At 38.2% G+C, this 24,662-nt stretch overlaps 1 protein-coding gene across 9 annotated transcripts in view; it reads right to left on the bottom strand.

Moving 5' to 3' along the window:
* The window catches only part of TCF12 (transcription factor 12), a 301,154-nt gene extending 277,843 nt beyond the window's left edge, over positions 1-23,311 (bottom strand). For 4 of the 9 annotated variants that reach the window (XM_081162122.1, XM_081162127.1, XM_081162128.1 and 1 more), the window contains exons 1-3: positions 23,036-23,311; positions 21,981-22,077; positions 20,900-20,972 (exon numbers count right to left, since the gene is read on the bottom strand). In XM_081162122.1, the coding sequence (XP_081018248.1) occupies positions 20,900-20,972; positions 21,981-22,055 (148 nt within the window). In that variant the 5' untranslated portion in view covers positions 22,056-22,077; positions 23,036-23,311. Of the gene's footprint in view, positions 1-20,899; positions 20,973-21,980; positions 22,078-22,300; positions 22,368-23,035 lie in introns of those variants that run through there. The other 5 variants (XM_081162131.1, XM_081162132.1, XM_081162129.1 and 2 more) reach the window with 5 other exon arrangements.
* Positions 23,312-24,662: the final 1,351 nt, after the last annotated feature.

Below are 24,662 nucleotides of genomic sequence, written 5' to 3'. Positions count from 1 at the left end.
TTAGATACTATAAAAGAAAAAATACAGTATTAGTTTGTATTATTAATACAAAAGTTTGTATTATTGTATAAAAACTGAACTGTAAAGAAATATGACTGAAAAAAAATTAATTGAACTACAATAACCTAGAGATAATATCAAGAGAGCTAACATATACGGGGTAATATCAAGAGGCCTAATATATGTGTAAATGGAGAATTAGAAGAAAAAACATGTGACAACATAATGGTCAAAATGTTTTCAAATTTGCTAAAATACTATAAACATACATAAGAAACACACACATATACACATAGGAATCTCATAATCAAATTACTAAAAACAAGGAAATTTTAAAACAGCCAGAGGCAAAAAACACACACCCATATTACACAAAAAGGAACAAAGAATCACTAAAGACTGTCCTAAGAAACAATGAAAGCAAAAAAAAACAAAGAGGGATCTTTAACTTGTCAAAAGAAAAAAGTGAATCGAGAATTCCATTTCCAACAAAAATATCCTTCAAAATTAAAGGCAAAATAAAACCTTTTCAGACCAGAAAAAAAAAGAATTCACTGTCTACGGTCCTACACTATAAAAAATTTAAAGGAAAGTCTTCAGGCAGAAGGAAAATGAGATGAGATAGAAACTTGTATATGCATAAAGGAATGAAGAATGATGGAAATGAAAATATATGGATAAATATAAGCTCTCTGTTAAGACTGATTAAGAAAAAGAGAGAAAAGACACAATTACCAATATTAAGAGGGGAAGATGAAACATGGTTACACATCCTATAGAAAAACTAAAGGATAATGGGATATTATGAATAATTTTAGGCTAATAAATTTAATAGCAAATGAAATAAAAAAAATGTCTTAAAAGACACAAATTACAAAAACTAATTCAGGAATACATAAAAAATCTGTATAGTCGTAAATCAACTAAAGAAACTGAATTCACAATTTAAAACATTATAAAGAAAACACTAGACCTAGAAGGCCTCACTGGTGAATTCTGTTATACACCTAAGAAAGTTGAAACACCACTTCTACACAAACACTGTCAGAAAATAGAAGAGGAACAAGGGAACACTTCCTAATTCATTTGATGAGGCCAGCATGATCCCGATGCCAAAACCAAGACAAAGACAGTACCAAAAAAGAAAAAGAAAAAAAAGAACAACACTAGAGACTGATATCCATCATAATATACATACAAAAATCCTTAACCAAATATTAACAAATTAAGTTGACCAAGTAGAATTTATTCCAGGAACACAGCTGGTTTAAACATTCAAAAAAACAAGCCCTAGCCGGTGTCACTCAGTGGTCAGAGCATCAGCCCACACACTGAAGGGTCTCGGGTTTGAGCTGCCTCAACGGCATGTACCTAGGTAGCAGGTTCAATCCCCAGCCCTGTTCGGGTCCCGGAGGCAACCAATCAATATGTCTCTCTCGCACCTATGTCTCTGTCTCTGTCTCTGTCCCTCTCTCTCCCCTCTCTTCCACCCTTTCTAAAAAAAAAAAAATCAACAGAAAAAATATCCTCAGATAAGGATTAAAAAAATTTAGAAAATAAAATCAAATCAATATTATTCGCTATATGAACAGAACAAAGGAAAAAATCCATCTGATCATCTCAATGGATTCAGAAAAAGCATTTGACAAAATTTCAATGCATTCATGATTTTTTTAAAAACAGCAAACTGGGACTAGAAAGGTCAAGGACATCTACCAAAACCTACACCTTAAATCATTCTTAATGGTGAAAAACTGAATGTTTTTCCCCTAAAATGAAGAACAAGGAAAAGATATCCACTCTCATAATGTTTTATTTAACATATATATTTACTATAATAGTAAGTATCCTAAATCAGTAAAAAAAATAAAAGATGCACAGATTAGAATGAAAAAAAAGTCTTAATTTGCAGACAGCCTGAATGAATACATAGCCAATAATAAGGCATCCAATTAAAAATATATATATTATTATATCTAATAACTGAATTTAATTTAGCAATGTCAGTCACTGGACACAAAGTCAATACATAAAAATCAATTTTTTCTATACAGCAGCAACAAACAATTGGAAAAATTTTTAAATACCATGTATAATAGAATTATACAACATTAAACACTTATGGATAAATTTAACACAATATGTGCAAGACCTCTACACTGAAACTGCAAAATACTGCTAAGGAAGATTTACAGATCTGAATGAGTAAAGAGATACACCATGTTCATATACTGGAAGATTCAGTATTGTTAAGATGTCAACATTCCCCCAACTTAAGTCAACTACACTTCGAACAAAATCCCAGCATCCTTTGTTTATAAAATTTGACAGATTAGAATTTATATGAAAATGCAAAGAATCTAGAAGTCACACACAAATTTACACCAGATTAAACCGTCACTATTCTTAGAACGCAACACCCATTTTCTACTTAAGACATTGCTTATTACATGTTCTCCTTCTAGAAAGTCTTTACCCAAATTTCAATTTCTATGCCCTAATACAATCTTTCCCTTGAATTCTATCTCCTCCACAGTCTTCCTTAATACAGCAAATGAATTAATCCCTTCCTGAACAACTTTGCGACTTTTTACACACAGACTTCATGATATTCATCTCTGTATTTCCCACATTATTTTGCAGTTAATATAATTCAGTAAATAGTGTTTGCTGCATTTAATATGAACGTGCTAATTTCACTGTACCTATGGTAGGAAAGCTCATAAAACAGACCATGTTGTAAGAAAATACTTTGTGCACTGAAAATTAACATTGCCAGAAATACTGCCAATCTTTTTTCCCTGGCTCGTAGCAAGTAGAATTTATAAAGGAGGCAAGAGAATTTTTTACTTCTTATATCCAGGCCTACCAAAATGCAGAAAAATAAATAAAAATTAAAAGCCACGAAGTGATTTATTTTTTAATTCCCTTGTCTTAGAAGCACGGTAATCTAGTCTCAACATTTAAATAATGACAAGGCAAGAGCTCTAATCCACAATTATTTCTTTAGATAAGTATTATCTTGCTCTCAACTGAAAATGAAATGGACAACCCATTTCTAGAGAGTTTGGATCTTGATCATTTGTTTTCCAGTTTATGAATTTCAGAGATGTATTTATAAAATGTTTCCAGTGTTTGCCTCTACAAGAAATAATAAAATAAAGTCTTCAGTTTAACTCACCTTCCATTACAATGTGGGCCTATTAAGAAAATAAATCCTTATAGCACCATATAATATAGCTCAATAAGATGAAGTTTTGTTTTGTTTTAACACATCATTAAATGAACTTTCAAGTTTCACATGTTTGTTTCTACAAAGTAATGGTTCATTATCTTCAGAGAGAAAACAAGTAGAGAACTGAAACCTCATATTCATAAATTTAAAACAAAGGCACACTTCAGTGGTTCTAAAATGGAGCCAGGTTGGTTGCTTAAGAATTAAGTAAGAGCTTGTTAAAAATTCACATTCCTAGGATCTATCCCAGATCCATGCAATCAAAAAATCTGGGGTGTGGGATCCAGGAATAGGTATTTGTTAAAAGCTTCCCAGATGATGCCACTACATTGCTGAGTTTGGGATCAGGGAAGAGTAAATCCCTCCATTAAACACATTTTAACAATGATTACTTCACCAAATTTTTATATTAAAGAACAGTGATATTTGAATACAGGATATTAGACAGCTGTCCATAAGCCAATTTTTTAAAACTGAATAACTAGCTGCATAACTGTATGGTCAGCTTTGAAACCTGATTCTGCCACTTAGCAGCTGTGTTACTCAAACCACCTGAAGTCTGTTTCCTCTTCTGCAAAAATGGGAGCAAAACTGAATCTGCCTCAAAGAGTTACCGTGAAAGATTGTTAAATAATTCATGTAAAAGTGTGCCCTATGTTCAGGGCCTACACATAAGAAACTAGTATTTTTCTGAATGCTTCCTATTACAATAAAACTCATTTTTGTGCTTATTATCTAAAGGGGAGAACAATTAAGTTGGTGAAACAAATCTTAAGACTGCCAAAAAATGCTAATGCTTTCATGTCTTTTGGCTTCATTAAATCACATGTGTTGTACAATTATGTCACTTTCTATAACAGGTAAAATCATTACACATATTCTAAGAAATCTACTATCCTACTGAAATCAGTATGGGCTCAAGGATGCCCTTTACTAGTGATCCCTCATACACTCCTTCTTCTGTTAAGTGAAAGGTTAAGTTGAAGAACTATCGTTCCCTATCCTGTTAAAAAAAAGAGCTATTCATCATTTACATATGCATGAGAAACTTTGAGAAGAAACTTTACAGTGTAAATCTCTGCCAAAAGAGAGGAATGGGGAACAGGAAGAAATGACCAGAAGAACTTTAGTTTTCCACCACATACCATTCTATGCTGTTTAGATTTTTTTACCTTTGGCTTTAATCATTTTTTTCAAAAGTAGTTGATAAAAGAAAACATTTTCAGTCACTTACATACAGGTTTTCAAAATTAATTTAAAATTTAACACTTTCCTCCTGAGTCACCTAGGAGGTTAGTGAAAACCACACTACAAATAGATAAAACACACTTGCTCTGGAAATAATACTTCCATAGCTGAACAACTTCCTTAGAATGCCAAAAAAAGTCTTTAAAATAAGAAGGAATTGGCAGGGAATATAAAATTAACAACTTTATCTTACAAATCTGAAAACTCGCTTTGGATTTTGCCTGAACACTTTTTTTTTAATGTTTTTATTGATTTCAGAGAGATGGAAGGGGAGGGGGGAGATAGAAACATCAGTGATGAGAGAGAATCATCAATCAGCTTCCTCGTGCATGCCCCCTACTGGGGATCGAGCCCACGATCCAAGCATGTGCCCTGACCAGGAGTCGAACTGTGACCAGCTGGTTCATAGGTCGATGCTCAATCACTAAGCAACACCAGCCGGGCTGCCTGAGCACTTTTGTACCATTTATTTACACCCAAACCAGTTGAGTCAAACCAAAATATGTTATTGATCCAATACCATAGCAACTTGTTTATCTGAAATTAGAGCACTAAATAAATGCTTTCCTAGAGTTTCCCAAGACTATTTTTATATTAAAATACACTGCTTATGATACATTCTTCTAAACCAAGGTAATAGTTCAAAACCCCAAACTAGTATAGGACGTTGGATACCAAGAAAATATTTTCCTACCACAACACAATCTGAGGATTATTTTCAATACAAAAAGCTTTAAAAACCAGGTACTCTTTAAACATCAATGAGATAGCCAATGAGAACAGTTAGATTATTATTAAATGTTAACAAAAGCTCCTTTTTTCTGAACTTTCTTGCTATTCAGTTAACATCTTCACCAAAAACTGTCATTTATATTTCTGAAATGTGTTTACAAACACAGCTTTGTTTCACAGAATTCAAAAATACAAAGCCTCCATTCAAATAATAAAAATACCAATTATCTCACTTTAGACTCACTGAATATATCCAAACCCGCTCCTTTCACAGGGAGCAAAAGGGCACTTTCAGAGAATAAAAATCAACTTTAAGTCTATAAAGGTGACATCTCAGAAATCTGCAGGTTTTACAAGCAATGGAAGTTACGGTTTGAAATAAAAATCCACTCTATAGACTACCCAAGAAAATATATTCTACACATTTCATAAGTAAGCTATATGAGAACTGAGACATATAAAAGAGTAGTCTAATAGCCAACAGCTCAAATAAAGTTGCCTTAAGTCAGTGAGAAGCTTACAATGGAGAATTTTTGTTGAGGCAGAGTGATGAGAATTTTTATCTTTATCATCCAAATCACATCTCCAGCTTAATACAGTCCTAGATCTCTCCTGTCAAAATTCCTTAACCTTCCATTGCTTTCCTTAAAATAAGATTTTTCCAAATTCCACATACTAGGGTAATGTTTTAGCTCCAATTTACACCAGAGTGGTCAACTTAATTCATAGTTAAATGAATAAATGATACACTGCCAAAAACATCATGTTTAGATCTGCAGTCCAACTTCAAAATACAAAGCCAAATATTTTCTACAGTTGGCAAAAGCAGCTTTGGCCCCAAAACTGAAGATGATTTAGAGGCATTAAGTAAAAGGTGGGAGTTCCCCTTTCTATCACAAATTAAGCAGGTGAATGGACTCGGTTCCGTTAAAATAAGATCTTTTTCTGCTCTTAATGGATGTTTCCCCACATCTACTCTAATGCTAGATCATGCAACCTCTCTTCCATGGCTCAACCCATTTGGCAAAAATCATGGTTGCTTTAGGAAAAGTAGCACTTGCAAGGTTTTGGCCATCTACTGTTTTCCAGACCGTGGTAAAATGGTTCTTATGGCCCTTATACAACAGGGCTCCTCTACCCAATCAATCCCAGAATCAGACAAGCCACTCTCATCACAATCTAACATTACTAAAGAACAAAAGTAACACACACTCTGTGAAAAGAAAACTACAAAAGTATCACTTCTCTTTGCTTTTCAGAGGCAGGGTCTGTGGTTCACTCGAGGCAGCTGTATTCACATACAACCTCAATGGCTTTAACCACTTGGCCACTTCTTGTTCATCACTGATGTTTAAATGTGGTGTCCCAGATGGGCTAAGATCTTTTCAGAAGAAATAAGAAAACAGGTAGAATGTATTTATTCTAATAAATGAACACCACAGGTCTCGTCAGTTAATCCACACAAGTTCAGTGCTTCCTTAAAGCCTCACCATGCAGCTGATGCTAGAAAAGATAAATGCCATTTAGGAAATTTAATCTGGGAAATTTAATTTATGGAATTTAATCTTTCTTTCCACCAACCTACCACACATCCCCAAACCTAAAATGAGTCAAACATCGAGTATTTGCTAACCTCAAAGTAGAGTACTTTGCAGAGAAACAAGTGTAAAACACTATCTTTGCTTCTGGGGAGCTATCATCTGGCTAGTATGCATGTAACTTTTTAAAAGATCAAAGTATTCTCAAGAATTTTAGGGTTAAAAAGAAGTTGGAGGTCACAGAGTAGAAATCCTACAAACAAATCCTTTGTTCACTATTCATCAGAAGTAGGCTTCAGTCTTCTTTTAAACTTATGAGGCTATACAGCTATAATAACTGGTTGTACTCAAAATCTACTGCCCATAACTGTCATACAGACCTTAGCTTTGCCTTCAGGAGCAAAAAAGAACTCTTACTTTCCTTTACCCGAGTCCTTAAAATATCTGGAAGCCACATTTTTACAAAATTATGACCTAAAATGGCTAGAAAAGATTTCAAAAATGGCAGGGGATTCAAATGGCACAAGAATTACAAGATGATATTCCATTTTGGGAGAAAAGAATAACTAGAAGTAGGTGGTCAGGTAAAGGCACCAGTGTGACTGAATCATACAATTTACACTGGGAAGTAGTGAGTATAAAATGGGATAACCTAAATTCCTATCAGTTATTAAAGAACTTAAATACCAAGGTGACACTTTTGATTGTTTTGATTGTTTTGATAGCCAATAGGGAACAAATGTAGACTCAGACAAATCACAGGAGGAAGACGTTTTAAAAATATGAGGATTGTGTTATAGACTAAATGTTTGTGTCCCCCCCAAAATTTATCTATTGAAGCCAGTATTTGGAGGCGAGGCCTTTGGGAAGTAATTAGGGTTACATGAGGTCATCAGAATGGGGCCCCTGTGAAAGGATTAGTGACATTACAAGAGGAGACACCAAAGAGTTCTCTCTCTCCCCACCTGCTCTAACTCACACACTGAGGAAAGACTATGTGAGAATGCAGCAAGAAGGCAGCTGCCATCTGCAAGCCAGGAAGAGTCAGCACCAGAACCCGACCATGCTGATACCCTGATCTCTGACTTCCAGCCTCCAAAATTGCTAGAAAACAAATTGCCCTTGTTTAACCCACCCAGTCTGTGGTATTTTCTTATGGCAGCCTGAGCAGACTAAGACAGATTGGAAAAGAGAGCAACTGGCAGCAAGGAGCCCAGGTAAGGAGACTAATGAAATGTCCAGTAGTGAAGTGACAGATTACAGCGATGGCAGCAGGAATGCAGAAGTCATCAATTACCTATGAAAGAAAAATAAGCTACTTCACCTGGACCCAAGATTCTCAGAAGTTATATTCATGAACTCTTGTTACCCATCCCCAACGTCCTTAGTTTTGCTGTTTCACCTACCACCTAAGCTGACATCATTGCAATTTAATATAAATCTTTCAAAAAAGCATTAGGAATTATTACAATGGGAAACCCAGAGACAAAAGGCCCCAGAGTGACTGTCAAATCATCCTATAATCCTTCTCGCCCCAACCCAGTCGTTGTCTCATCCTGAAGAGTAATCAGCAAATAACTCCTACGGAGCCGACAAGTCCACAGGCCTCCATCAAAGCCACACCAACAGCCCTGCTGCCTCTAGGTTTCATGAAATTTGGATTTGCTGATTTCTTTCCTTCTTTAAAATAAAAGGGAAACTTCTAAACAATACAATGCCATAAACATACAAAGAGTCATGGAAAACCCCAATGTTTTCCAATAAAAAGTGAGCCAGGTGTTTTATTTACCCAGACAAGGACACTAAATGGAAAAGGGCAGGTTGGGGACCCGAGGGAGCCTGCAACTTCTCTAATCACAAAGAACCCAGAAACAGTGGCATCAGCAGACAGCCCCAAGCCCTGATATCTTGGCATGTATGGATGAGACTAAGTCAGCCCTCCCTGCCTATACACACATGGGAGTTTCACTTGCATTTCCCAACTTCATCCTTGTACCATCTCATCCTCACTCAGGAGTAAGTATACCAAGGCCTGTACTTTTATACCACATCCTGTACTTTTAAATCTTTAAAAGGTTGACTCTTGTTGACACTAAAATTTTATTCAGATTACTGCTCATCAAAAAAAGCAAAAGCATACTATTCCTAAGAACTATTCAGCTGTTGCACCTACTTAAGCCTGAAGTGAACCTTGTACTATAACAGATCAACAAGCATTTGACACGACTAAGCTGAGAATAAAGGTTCAAGGGCACTAATTTGGGGGCTCTGTGGTTTGGGATATAATTAATAGAGTTCTAACAAAGAATATGTATGAGAATTTCTTTTACTCAATTGATATAACTTTCCCCATCCAACCAAAAAGAGAAAAAATTCACCTCAAGAATTCTAGGACTTTGAGGGTTATCTACTATAGAGGAGTCCCTTAGGTCATCATCCCTCTCAATCATCGGATTTAATCTTCAATAACTCTATGTAACTGAAATGTACGAGTTTTGCATATATACGTGTAAGCTTGGCATCCCTCCAAGAGTTGCTATGCCACCTAACGTAAGTCAACTAATATTCGTGCAGAACCACAAACCTCCACATTTTAGAAAGAATTTCCTTAAAAATTACCTTGATCACTATCACAACCAAGTAAGGCAGTATTTTTATTCTCATTTTAGACGTAAGATAAGCAAGACTCAGAGAAGTTAACATACTGCCCTAGAATCATAAATCTAGTAAATGATAACGTCAACACTGAACCAAAACTTTGGGACTCCAAACCCCTCCTCTTTCCACTATACCAGAATGTGTGTCTATCTATTGAACAAGCTACTCTACATAGACAAATAAAACAGTGGGTTGGTAAGAGCTCTCTACAATACCTACAGATGCACTTCAACGTAATGAAAGCCCAGTCCACTTTTAAATAAATGAAAATACAAAATGGACTAATAGGCAACCCTCTCAATATTATAAAAGTTAGCATGTCTTTTTTCATTTTAATGCACTGAAAGTTCTGTTTCCAAAATTAAATTTTAACAACTTCCATTAAAGTCTCTTCTGTATGTTTAATAACATTTTTAAACTACCTTTGGAATAACTATTTCCATCTGTTTTTACTTGCCTTTGTATCTAAACAAACACTAAATCTTTGAAAAGCGGAAGTGAAGACAAAGAATTTTCCACACTATGAAGCAACCATTATTTTCTATGGCCTCAACTAAATAATAGATGTGAATATTTCAGTATCTGAAGCAGCTATCAAATTTCATCTTCTTCCCACAGCAGAGTCTGATGACAGCTGAACAGTAAGCAAAGACCACACATAAAAAGAATTATACTCTCCTAAAGACATTTCAGGTTGCAGTTGTTTATATTCAATATCTTGCAATACTAAAAATAGTTTTATTTTATGAAGGCTTTTGATAATTCCATTTTCTTTTTATTAAAAATAAACCTTATAGGTCTTTCTTCTGGAGAATATCAGCATTACACCATTTAAGCCCCCTGTTACAACAACAAATTTTAAAGATTTCTAGAGATATTAAATTCCTCCTCAAGACAAACCATGCCCTGGTGTAGATTGGTATCAGTGCAGGTGCAACTACAACTGATGAGTTTGCTGCTTCTGAGGGGCAATAAGAAACCACAGGGAAATGTATATCACACTATTTCCTCTGTAAAATGAACAGCTACCAACTTCCTACAAGAATTATGAAGTAAGTAATGCATGAGTAAATACTTATGAAGTACTTTTATCATTATTGATTTTTTAAAACACTAAGACTCCTCCCTTTCCCCCAATCATTCACTGGGCAAAGTCCTACCGCTATACAATTAGTTCAGCAAGCCTCCAGAGTCAAACTCAGAGACTGCTCATTGTGGCACTACCCTTTAAACTTGACAAGAGGTTATATAACTATGAAGGCAAGAGAGACCCTGGCTGTATGGCCTGTTTTGTGTTTGAGCAGAGCATCTCAAACTCCTTCGAACTTTAAGTGAATTTAACTATTCAACATTGTATAATGATTAAGACAGTCACACTGGGAACAGTACAGAGAACAGGTTTGCAAGGCAACCAGAGAAGTCAGAATGGCCAACTGGCCTGCCTCTCAAACAGGTAAACAACAAACTAATTTATTTCACCTCACTTCATTGCTACTTTCAGTTTATATTAAACAGTAGTGGGACTAAGAAGCCAAAGACAGACTCCTGAGGGAAATTTTCATACACTCATTAGAATCACAATTTGTTTTTAATGAAGATCCCTTTACTGAGTATATTGCAGGAATAAACATGCTACTAATCTATGAAAACTTTTAACATATGTAAAAGAGGAGAATAAAATTACCGAAGACTGGCTTTGTTGTCTGTCCCCTACAGAACCATATCTTAGCGCCTTCTCTTCTTCATGAAGACAACTCAGTAGAATTCTCTTCTATTTGCTCTCAGGCAGCAGTTAAATTGGGTATGGTCAGGGTTAAGGCTTCCTTTTAGAGGTTATTATGTAATGCTAGTGTTGTGTGTGTGAGCGCAATTGTGTGTACATAATTATTTTCATTTGGTTTTATGTATGTGTGTAAATATATGTCCTGCTAGAATCCTGAAAATTTCCATGCAAACTAACCAGGGAAATATCAATGCACTCCTTAGCCCAAAAGATGAAAAAGCTGTCCCTCCTCAAAACAGAAATCAATTCCCTAAATCAATGTATTGGACAACCTATTCAAAGCACAAACCTCAGCCTAAGAAGCCTACGTTCCAAGAAGAATTTCCTTTATGTTAACAAGTCCACCACAATGTTTTCTGTATTTAAAGTAATAAAATCTCTAATACAGATTTTCAATCCAAAAAAAAAACTACTTAGTTTGAGTTGAAAACAATACCTGGACGGCACACACACAGAGGGAGGTCTATAATAGCTTTTTGGAAATCCATGGGGCCAGGTGGGTTTTAGAATCCAGTTTTTCAAATTTTAGAAAAGAAATATAGAGTTCTATATATATCCTTTGTTACAAATCACCTCAGCACCTGGTAACAATATAGTAACTAGGAAAACAGAGAATGTCAATGGCCTCCCTTCAGATAAGATTTTGCCATGAAAATAGTTTACGCTGAATTTAAAGGAAAACTGTTGCTTCAGACCTTTTTGGATTCCAGAATTGCAGATCAGGGATTGTGGTCCTTTAGCAGATAAAAGGTGGTCTTGACATATAGTAAATAAGCTATGCTATCTCCTAGAACAAAAAGAACTAGCTGATGCCTAGATAAGAGACAGGTAGGATATTTAGTATAGTCTAGAAATGAGTCTAATTACTTGCCTAGTTGGAGAGGCATAATCAATTCAAGCCAGCTGTTAAGTTTCCACCAAGAGAGTAAGCATCTAACAACTTTCCCCTTTAACTTTATTCCAAATTGGGACCTGAAAAACATTTTCTAAAACCTTAACATTTCAATGCCATGATGATAGGGAAAGGGCCTCTGACAGATGACAAAATCAGCTAGATATAGTAGAGCTTCCAAATAGCAAAAAAACTAAAAGGACCTGCTAACTTGGGAGAACTCAGATTTTCACCCATGGCCTATGAGTGCCCACACAAACTCAGATTCTCTAACTTGTGGCCACATCATGCTGCTGCCATAAACTCAAAGTGAGCCTAGCATTTTTTCCTCTCCAGTGGCACAGCAAACCTTTTATTCATCTCCAACAACCTCAAAACAACATTTGCCTCAGGGACTAAGAAGCTTGATGACTGTAATTCTCTCCTAGGAAAGATCCCTGCGGTGCCCACCACTACTCAAGTCTTGCTGAGAACAGCAGCACATTTGCTCATTGATTGGAGTTGCATGATCATATTAAGTTTAACCTGTGTTCCCTACATTAACCACCAATGAAGCTGTGGAACAATAATCATGAGTTGATCCTGCTCATTTTAAAGCCTCACAATGGCTCACCAGCAAAACCACCAGAAAAAAATAAACCAACCGTTGAGAAAGGCTGCTTCCAGATCCTTTAGGTAACTGGAATAATCTTTCAAATTCCAAGACTCCCTCAATTCAAATTCAGGGACCTTCCTAGCACCTAAAACAGACTCACAAAATACATCGTAGGCAAACTTTCTCCATTTTTAATAACCAAAACTATGGTAAAATATGGTAGTGTGGTTTAAAAAAAAAAAAAGGCATTTTTCTGTCTTGCAATTTATCTCACATTGTTTTATTATTTTATTTTGAAGGTTTCATCCTTGAGTCACTACCCAATACAATAAAAATTAATAATAATCCCTAATCTGTTTTCATTTCAATGTGATCTTTAAGTCCCCAATCAGCTTACAGTAGCTTGGACGACTCACCATGGTCTTTATGAAAGCACACTTAAGCGTGGAACAAAAAAAACCAAAGCTCTCCCTATAAAAATACATTTTCTTCTCAAGTGATGGGTATGTTAAGAAATTACAGGATGGTCTACCTGTAAACAGAAAACTGAGGTCCAAATGACAGTTACATTACTAACAAATCTCTGTGTGCTTCAGTTTACAGAGTAATAATTTCCTCCCTACCAAAACCACTTTTCCTCTAATGTAATGATCTCTTTCCACAGACTTCTCTGGGAAGAAAGGATCCAGGAATAAAGACACCTAAAGAATATGCTTCAGAGCTGGGCTTCTCACTAAGGAAAAGACAGTACAGGCCAGCAATCCACTCCACTCTGGCCCTTAAGACCAAAAATACAACACGAAACAGGAGGCAGGCGATGCCATAGCTAAACATCATGCATCTTACTAGAACTTCAGTTTTACTCGGTCGTTACTTAAAACATATTTATATTTTATTACAACAAATATGTTTGTGCTAGGGAGCAGAGAGTAAAATGAAACGAATTTTTAACATTTCTCCTGCTCACCTGTGACGCACTGCTTTGGGCTACCAGGGGAGTTTATGATCCCTCTCCTGTACCACTAAGAAGAAAGTGGAGAGGCTCTACCCTAGAGACTCCTACATTCTCTCCAACCTGTCTTCCAACTATTCTATCCTCTCAGGTCGTGTAATTTTTATTTTATTTATTTACTGATACTACATCTCATTCCAGAAAGAATCTCAAGCAGCTGGGGAAAGAATATGGAGAAAACGCTACACCCAAGTGGTGATGCCTAAGCTTGGAAGAGGGTTTTCACATTTCCGCTCATTGTTCTGCACTATACAGTATCTATAGAAAAACAGTATAAGAAGAATCGACTGCAAAAATAAAAGGTAAGGTTCTAAGATGATGACCTTTCAAAACTACCCTCTGCCTGACTTCTTGTTAGACTTTTGACAATATATATATAAGTTTATGGCACTAAAAAGCAACTCAGACACATTGCCCTAGTGGCAGCATTTCCTCACCATACCCCCATCCCGGTTCAACCAGGAAACATCTCATTTTATCCAAAGTAAAATGAGGTAATGCCTATAAATTGCTTTGCATAATGCCTAGCATATAACAACAGATCAATAAACACTGACTACAATACTGGTTATAATTATTACTATTAATAATAATTAATATTATCATTAGTATTATTTAAGAGGGTGCCACCAGCTAGCAAGTTGCAAAGCAATGATTCCAACCCAGCTGTCTGGCTCTTAAGCCCAATTCTTCCCACTGCACCACACGGTCTCTCTTATAAAAAGTCAAGAATTCAAGTGCTCTCTCACTGACAGACTCCAATTAGATTACACTCCATTTCAATAAACACAGGTCAAAGAATGACAGGAATTCCCTCCAGTCACGCACAACCATTTACAAATCTATACTAAAGGCCATCATATACTCTATTCATATACTAATAAAAATTATGTTTTTACATTAAATTATCAACCAAAGTCACTAATTTTATGTATCTCACCACCATCAATATCAATCTTTGGTCTGATAATTTATCTCCCTCTGAGTTCATTTCCCTAAGGGTATTCATTCACTCACTTAGCTTTAATTATAACTTGTAGGCACAAAAAAACAAAATCTGTATCTCCTATCTAAAGGAAATCAAAGTATGGATAAAAATATATGTATGTACAAAAAGGTGTTCACTATCACTTTTTCTATTTAAAAATAGCAAATTAACAAAATCCCTAAATTTCACACAGTAAGAGAACTGATTTGATAAGCTAGGCTATGTCCATTCCACTCAATATCATACAACAATTTTAAACCAAGTTCATAAAGAATCTTTAAAAACCTGAGAAAATACTCATAATGTTAAGTGAAATTTAAAAAGCAGGACATAAAATGAAACCATCATTAAGCTCTCAACTCTGTAAACATAGGGCTAACAGGAAAAATAAAGACTAAAAGGAAATAAAACATCATTTTCTCCGGATAGTGAAATAATAGGTGGTGTTTTTTTTCCCTTGTTGCTTTTTCTGTTCTCCAATTTTCTTTTCAATGATACCTATGTATTAATTTTATAAGCAGAAAAGAGCTGGGTGTGTTTTTTTTTAAAGCAACATCTTTATTTATCTCATCTCCCTGCACTGTTCTGTCATAAATCCCCAAAGTAGCCAGGAAAGTCCCAGGTCGTATGAATTTCAAAATGCTCAAAACAATTCAGCACCTTTACTTTCTCCAGCACTACCATGCTCCAATCATGCCAGAACTGCAACCTTGGACCGTTTCTCTTACCTACATAAATCCAATCCTTCATATGTGTCAATCCTTGTCTTCTGGTATTCCTACTTCCTATACTAATACCAAGTCCAAACCTTCATCAGCTCACACCTAGATTAGCACAACAGCCTCCAAAATAAATACATGCTTTCCTTATTCTACTGCCTCACCATTAACAATTCACTCCACCTCAGCTCACTATGTGCTAGGCACTGTTCTTAGAGTTTCATCAGTATTAACTGTCTCAGTCAACATTCATAACAACTCTATGAGGATAGCTACTGTTATTAAATTTAAGTTTACAGATTAAGAAACAGAAGCACAGAGAGGTTAAGTAATTTACCCAAGATCACCCAGCTACTAAGTGGCAATTATTGGATTTGAACCAATGCAGTCAGGCTCCAAATAATAGTATATACATATGAGCCCCTCCAGGAATGCAAGAACGGTGACCAATAAAAACCAGCTGTTCGCTGCTTGAATGTTACAGGCCCTTGGAGCAAGCCAAATTTCCATTCTGGGGTCTCTTTTCATGCTATTCCACATCTAGGAGGCCAGTTCTTCTCTTCCCTTATTCATTTCCCGTATCTTCAAAAGTCAACTCTAAATTCAACATCTGTGAGTTTTCCTTAGGCCAGTTCCCTGACTCCTCAGCACATCCTTATTCTCATGGACTCAATTTTAACTACATTAAGGTATAGTTGTTGACATTTTTTATGCTACAAAAGGTTATCTAGCTCACAATTTTATGTGTTACCTTCCTACCTAGATAATGAAATGCCTCCGCCCCTGTTGGTCTACGTTCTTTCTCCATCTCCCACCCTCCCAAAAGCTACTGGAATAGCAGGCTACACAAAGTAGATACTAAATTAAAATGCAGTTCACTGATAAATCTGAGATAAATATGGCTCAACTATTTAACAAAGCAGGAAGTCATTCATTAGTTTTTTGAACAGACATTTAAATATTTATTTTCTCATTTTATTTCCTAAATGCAAAAGCATTAGATTTGTAATTTCAACATTCCCATTCAAAAAATATATTCAAGTGATATACAAAAGCAGTCCTCTTAACTAAGGTATCCCACACACTGTCCAGAAATAGCTGCCTTTTTTCTTTCCAGAAGACCCTTTCTAATACTGTTACTTTACTCTCTTATGGCAAGAGTTATCCAAGTCTGAAAACACTAAGCAGGCAGTGACATTCCAGGCATGATTACCAATTGTTCAAGAACAGAAAGACTAGCTGGCTTTCATGAGAGCTTTTTCTAAATGACCTCATTATATCTAAAGTGTGAAAACTGTGTTTATATTTAAGGTTCAGTGTCTTCATCTTTATCTTCCCATTCCAAGAGAATTACTTAAAAACTCAAGGAAAAAGATATACCAAAGGAGATAGTAGCCTAAAAGAAAGTTATGCTTGTATTTAAATTGTTAATGAAAATACAAAAAATTTATAGGCCACACCGTACATAATAAACAAGTCTCTAAAATACTGTGATCCAATCAAATTGTTTTTTACATCCATTACAAGCCAATGACTACTTAAGGAACACTACAGGAACTATTCTGAAAAGCACACAAGACTCATGGTTATAATCATGTTTCTAATTTTTCTCTTTTCTAAATTTGCATTTTTATATACAGATTTTCCCTAAAGACTTCTTTGCTACACCCTACTCATAACCTTAAAATAACTTACATGTAAAGGCCAAACCTAGTGATCACCCTAATTTAAATTACCACTTCTACTTATACTACAGTTCAGTTACATTGGTAAATTTTGGTTTGCTTTCTTGATTTTTTTTTTATATTTTCAAATAATGGTACAGGCAATTAGAAAAGCTCACTCCATGTTTAATATGAGTAGGTATTTAATAATCTTACCATAGATTTTTTTAAATTACTTTAGAAGTAGATGCAGTTATAAAAAGGAAACACCAGGAATCCTTGTGGTGACAGAATTGTTTTTGTATCCTGACTGTGTCACTATCAAAAACCTAGGTGCAATATTGTACTACAGTGTTGCAAGTTGTAACCACTGTGGGAAACTTGGTAAGTGTACATGGGATCTCTGTATTATTTCTTACAACTGCATATGAATCTACAAAAGAAATCAATAAAAAATTTACTGAAGAGCAATTTACTGAGAATTTATTTTTCTGGTACTATAGCAACATTTTCAAAAAGCCTATATGTACATATGAAAATTTTCTCTCTCCAAAAATTGCTCAGTAAATGAAGAATGAAAAACTGCACACCGTTTAAAATTTAAGAGCTAAAATAAATAAATAAATAAATAAATAATAAATAAAATTTAAGAGCTAGAAAATAGTTCTTACAATTATTTCCAAAAATCATGAGCAAGAACTGTTTTAAAAGTCTGATTTGAATAAGGAAAAGGCAGGCTTCACTTGCTAATTCAAATAACTTTCTAGATAGAAATATCAAAGACAGAGACTCAATATGGCTCGCATAATGAATATCCCACTCTCTCCCAACTTCTCTTATTACTTGAGTTCAAAAACTAGCAAAGTAAATTTTTCAGATAGCACACAAACATTAAACTACTAAAAATTAAACCCAGTATCACAATTTAGTTCCACATACTCAAACCCTAAAGTTAAGGGGAGAGCGGATTTCAACACCTAAACTATTTCCATTTTGTCAATCCTTTCAACAAGCTTTCCTCTTATATAGTGCCCTAACAGTGTCTCACCTTTAACTCCTACTGAAACACCTCTCTCAAGGTCACCGTTAAGAGCACCCACAGACTCTATCATACCATGCAGACAAATTCATTCTTATCAGGCAAAGAAAATTAACACCTTGGAGAAAAAATGGCATTTTAACAGCCCTCTCAAGACAAAAAAGTAACAGTACATAATACACATTCATCTTTTCCATAGTGACTTTTCATGAAGTATCAGCTATCATATGCGTTGTTTTGCTTTAGGAATAAGATTTAAAAAATAACATTATGTACTCTAACATATATATGTTTTCAGTTTTCAAAATTTCCAAAACTGTTATGTATTATTTCTCAAGAAAAACACACTGTGAAATTAAATCATCCTAAAAAGGATGAATAATCAAGATGGGAAATTTTACTGCACAATTACAGTTTTCATGAGGCGAAAGGCTTAGGGTTTTACAAATGTTACTCCAAAGACACGAAAACTCTAATCTTTAAGTCAGCTCTTTAGAAGGAAAGTCAGATCTTAAGATCCTTATAAGCTACAAACAAACAGGCATTAGGATACATTACATATCCTTTGATAGTAAGATGGAAGATTATTCAAATATCAATAAAATATATAAAATAATACTGATATACAAATTTCTTTTAGACATTACCTTTAAGATAAGAAATGGCTACAGGAAAACTGTATGTCAGTATAAGTACTTTGATATAAAATAATCACTTGGCATTTCCCCCTCCCCAAAACTAATTATTTAAAGGTAACAACTTTAAAAATCACTTTTCTAGATTTAAAACAAATCACACAGATAAAAATTACTATGTTCACTAAATATAGGTGTTTAAATTCAAACATTCAATGGATAAATAACAAGTCTAATAGTTTTAAAATTAAAAATTTCCTATTCCAAAGAATCAAATACTATGACCACTTCTACAATGTAAAAAGTATGTATTTTTCCATATAATGCAAGCAACAGAAGGAAGGACCTACAACTTCTCCAATGTCATGTTTGTAATACACACCAAGTTCACATAGTTTTTAATTTCACAGACTGCAAAAATAAAAATCACACCTTAATTTTTAAAAAGTGAAAAAAACTAATTGCTCTTATTCTAACAACATAAAGTATTTCTAACAGCAAGTTTCTGAAGTCCATGCCATTGATATCAATGAGTGTCACTTAAATATGTTTTCCACAATTCAAGCTGGAACTAACAGCCTAAAACAATAATATGTCACTATTCATTAATGAAATATACTAAGCATCTACTATGTATTAGACAAAGTAAATTTAAAAGTTCTTGATAATGAATTATTAGTTGCAAAAATTGAGACATACTCAAAACAGTAGTGAAGAAAGGAAATATAGCCTTCTTGTACATTAACTAATAATGTTCTCCCACTTCCCAAAAAGTGACAATTTTCACGACTGCCAGTAAAAGGAAGGAGGTAGGAGAAGACCTGGGGGTTTGGCTGACATTCTATGATACCCTTTTTATTAAGGATGTTTACAATCCAAAGTGCTTTTATATTACTTAATTTAAAATGTTAAATGACATTATTTTCCCCATAAGCTGCGATTTCATCATTAAAAATGAATTTTAGTACATTAAGTTATTGTATGATTTTTAAATAAAAGTATTTTTTAAATGTAAAGTGTAAAAAAGTGGTAAAATGATTACTAATTTAATCCTACTTTCTGATGTTTTGCTCTCACAGAATCTTAAGAAATCACTATCACTTTACTAGGGGAAATAAAAGTACCGGTCAAAGAGGAATTACAGAGTTTCAGCCCAGAGATCTGACAGCTGGTTTTAAGATGATACCATCAAAGCTTTAGTTTTTCTTTGTTTGTTTGTTTGTTTTTGTTCTTGTTTTCATCTGCCTCTGAGCACTAACGAAGAAATTTAAGTTAAACAGAAAATTATAGCTTTTTACACTAGAATGGACCTTGCTTCTGGAATGTTTATTTTTTTTAAATCATGAGTTTAAACAAGTTAGAAAAACAACAAGAAAAAGCATACTTAAGAAATACGGGATAAATGTTAATGGAGCATAGTTATAAACATATAGAAGGTAAATTTAAAGATAGCAGTAGTATAGGAATAGGAATCTAGTTTAACTTACTCTAAACATTATCCTAATGTAATCTGAATGTAGGACAGAATTCAGTCACCTACCAGGTGTCATTTGAAAATAAATCTAACTCCTATTTATTTATTTATAACTTTATTCCATTAACATTTTAAATAACCACCCACAAAATTGTTAATTTGCTGCAGACTTCTAAGGGAATGGCCATTATTGCTTGAAATCAATTCCACTTTTCATGTGCATATATTAAATAATATTATTTTTACCACTTCTTTAGAACCCAGGGTTTAATAATGCTAATAGACTGAAAATTTAGCAAAATTTAAAAGTACATATTTAAATAAACATTAAAAAAAAAAAACCACACACATGGGCCATAGTGCATTTTCTTCTGGTAGTTTTCTAAATACAGAGGCATGATATAAGCCCTTGTACCCAAACAAGACAATTTTCAACTTAAAAATTCACACAAAAGAGAATAATTCTAAATGCATACTGAAATTCTTAGCAAAATGTCAATACATCCTTATAACAACAGCCCACATTTGGGGACTGGTTTGTTTTTATTTATATTTTTTTCTGGTTTTATTTGTAATTTTATCAGAGTACTAAAGGATAGCATGAAAATATTAAAATACTTTATATTTTCCCACTAAATTGTATCACAACATCAAAATATGAGTTTCTGATTTTAGGCATCATCTTACCTGATCCACTGAACTGACTGCTTCCCAGTGTTGTTGGTCTGGTTTTCCCACTGTTAACAGGTGGGGAAAACATCTGCAAAATAACCCAAAAGTATCTGTTAGTCCTGAAATTCTTCTAGACTCCTTGCAAACCGAGTCATCAGTCTGTTACTATATTTCAGAAGGAAGTTAAAATAAAACTGGAAATGTATATTCAGAACCAGAAAGGCAAATACACTGAGTGATACTATTTCCTAACACTACTTTGAAATACTGGTTATATTCTGTCCTGCAAACCCAGTCACTTAAATGAGAGTCTAAGATTATTATAAGTTTAAACAGTAAATTTTTGCCCATGATCTTCACTTTGTAACTAATTTAATCTCATTACACTCACATCACAATTTAATACACACAATCAGAATCATATCCAATGAAACTACTACATACACTAAGGATCCACTGTAAGTTTTATAATGTAGGTATTGGTCCTGACTCCTAACAGCAGTTAATAAAGGAATTCAACCCATTAGAAATAAGAAGGGCAGTGGGCCCTTTGGTTTCAGCAGATACTTTTAAGTCAATTCCCATGTAAAAAATTTTAAACATATATGTACGCACATACACATCTATTATATATATACATATACTCAGCTCAAAGGCTGGAAATTCTAGCCCCTGACTGGCTTTCTCGTAAATGACATCTTTCATAGTACCACACCTTGGGGAGAGAAATGGTTAGGAGTGTTGAAGAAAAAAATAATTTTCTTTTTTCATATGAAGTTCAAAATCCCTAATAATCATCAGGGTCAGAGGGTGACTCAACCAAACCTCATGATTACATTGTTTTCCTTTTAACTGGTTAAAACAAATGACCCCTTTGGCAATAAAGTTTTAAATCTGCAAGTCTAGACATTACATCAAAGTTCAGGTGTCCAACTTGGGGGAGCTGGACTCCAGCCCTGAGAACTACTGCTCAAAGCAAAGGGAGTTCACGCTGCCTAGTCTCCACGTCGCTTCCCCCCACCTCCTTTCTTTCTTTTTCTTTCTTTTTTAGTAAACCTCAGCAGAACCCCCAAGATGCCGCGGAAGGCTCTCATACCGCACTGAAGTCCAGCAGGTCGCTCAGCTCCTTGTCGGTCCCTATCGCGGCCATGCGCTGCTGCTGTGGATTCATCTTGAGCCACTTCTAGCAGGTCCTAAGGTAGAGGAAGAACCAGGCTCAGCCGGAGACCACCGAGGGGATGGAGAGGGGCTTAGGGGAAGGGGAAGAGCAAGAGCGCGGGGCTGACTCGCAATACCCAACTCGTTCCCCACGCCGCGCGGCCAGGGGGCGGGAGAGCCGGGAGCTCGCGCCGGGTCCGTGAATCCACGCGTTCCTCAGCGCGGCCCGAGAGCGACGCCGCGGCTCCCGCAACTCACCCTCTCCCGCAAGTTTCCGAGCTCGTCCCTCTTCCCTCCACGGCGCCCCCTACTCCGCGCCGCCGCCGGGAGCTCGGCGCGCGGGGCCCGGCCCGGGCGGGGGTCTCGAGGGGCCGGTGAGGGGCGTTCGGGCGTCCGGCGAGCCGAGCGGCGGCGAGGAGAGATGCGAAGTGACTCACAGGCTCGGCAACAATAGGACTGACAAGTTGCAGGGAACGCGCCGCTCGCAGGCCCGCGGCCGCGGCCGCCGCCGCCGCCCGGACGTCCCCGGCGGGCCTGGGGGGTCGCGAAGCACCCCCCCGAGCGTCCAAGGGGCGTTTTTAAAGAGAACAGAAACACCGACAACTAGTCTCGCTCTCGCCCGGCGTCCTCCTCCCCCGGCTCGGCCTCCTCCCACTTTTGCTGCCCTGCCCGCGGCCGGCCGGCCCCGGACCTGCCGAACAATGAGCTGGGCTCGGCGGCCGAAGCAGCCCGCTCTCCCGCGCGCCCCGGAGCCCGAGCCGAGACCCGAACGGGGCGCGCAGGCCGAGCGCGCCGCCCGCGGGCCTGGCCGCCCGCGACTCTCTCCTCCGCCCCCACTCCGCTCCCCAACTTGGAGGGGACCCCGGGTTCGCTCTGTACAAAGGGGCGCGGAGTTGGGGCGCGGGCCGGGGACGCCTCCGCTCCGGCAGGGACGCGGCGGCGCCCCGGAGCCCCGCCGCGGCGTCCCCCTCCCGTTCGCCTGCCCGCAATTACCTGACGCCCCGTCTCCGCATCCAACCACCCCGATTAAAGTTCACTTTGGCCGGGAGAGCGGGCTCCGGCTTCCCCTTGCACCTCCCGGCGGCTCGGCTCACTTTGCCCCGCGCGAGCTCTCGGATCCGGGCGGGGGAGGCGGCTCTCGGGCCTGGCCGCCCCTTCCTCCCCGGGGCGGGCTGGCGGTCCCCCCGAATAGAACTTGTGGGTCTCCTCAGGCGGACATTTTTTTCGCTGAGGCGGCCTCAGCACCGCGCTCAGCTCGGCTCCGGATCCCTCCGCGCCGGGAAGAGCCCCGGCTTAACCCCTTCGTCCCCGGCCCGCTCCCGCCGCCTGCGCCGAGGAAGTGGGGCCGGCGAGGAGGGGGCGGGGAGGAGCCGGCGGGAACGGGGTGGAGCGGCCGCGCGGCCGGTGGACAAAGCACGCGGCGGGGTGAGGCGGGCCGGGGCCGGGCTGGCGGGGAGGGGCGGGAGACGTGCGCGGGCACCCCGCGAAGCAGGGCCGGGCCGCCCGCCGAGGACGCCTCCTCCGGGCCCCGGGAGCGGGGCGGCGGGCCCCGTGGCGCCTCCTCCAGCTGCTCTCGCCCCTGCCTGCGGCCCCGAAGCGGAGCGGCGGAGACGCCCCTGCGGGCCCATCTGGATCCGCTGCCCGCGCCACCCAGCCCCGGGACGCTGAGCCCTGAAGGCTGTGGTTCCGGAGCGAGCCGCGGTGGACACAGAAGATGCACGAGCGGGGAAGGGGCACCCGGCCGCCTCCGGCCGCGCTCGGAGTAGACGCGGTCGGTCAAGTTTGTTGCTGAGCGGGAGGCAGAAAGGGCAAAAACTCCCTCAACCCACACAAAGCTGCGTGGGCTGCAGGTTCCCAAATACGCCACTCACTCGGGCCACCACGTCTACAGTCGTCTCTCCCCACCCGAATGCCATTCGGGGCCACCACACTGCACAGCGGGATGAGTTCTTGGAAACCGATCGAGCCAGTCCGCCTGCATTTGACCCAGGGAGCTTCGGTCGCGCGGCCACTCTCTTGGCGCAAGTTCTGAACTTGGCCTGAAGAATCCCCAGACGGAGTAGAAAGGAGACAAAGTAACTGAGCCTCAAGTCCTTTCGATTCGGAGATGGAAGTAAGGTTTTCTCTAACGGCAGCCAGTGTTTTCACGCTCGGGGCAGCGAGTGCAGTCAAGACTAGCAAGAGCCAGGGAGGAGAAACAGTGTGAAGGAAACATCCAAAGTAACTAATTGAAGGGAGCAGCCAATGCCTTGAGGGTAACAACCACCATGACCAGAAGGAGCCACCGGAGCCCAGACTTACAGGGAAGCAGATTCCCTGCAAATAGGCAGTTCCCAGTTACCGTACTTGATTACTACCGGAGCTGTCCAGCGGGAGAAGGCAATGGTAGCTTGGGGGTAGGGATTTCCATGACGTCAATGGCTACACCCCGGACCTTGTGCCAGATCCTGTGGTAGCCTCCCCTGAATCCACTCCCCCTTACCTAGGTAAACACCACCCCTCTTTCTTAGGGTCACATCCCTGCCCTGGCTGCCTACTGGAGTATCTGGTTCCAGTATAAGCAAGTTAGCGTAATTCCAACTCAAATAAGCCAGTGATCCCATTCCCTGCTACAGTTACT

Source organism: Miniopterus schreibersii (genome assembly GCF_964146895.1).
Source record: "Miniopterus schreibersii genome assembly, chromosome: 1".
Lineage (NCBI taxonomy): Eukaryota > Metazoa > Chordata > Mammalia > Chiroptera > Miniopteridae > Miniopterus > Miniopterus schreibersii.
This window is presented reverse-complemented; position numbering and strand designations above follow the sequence as displayed.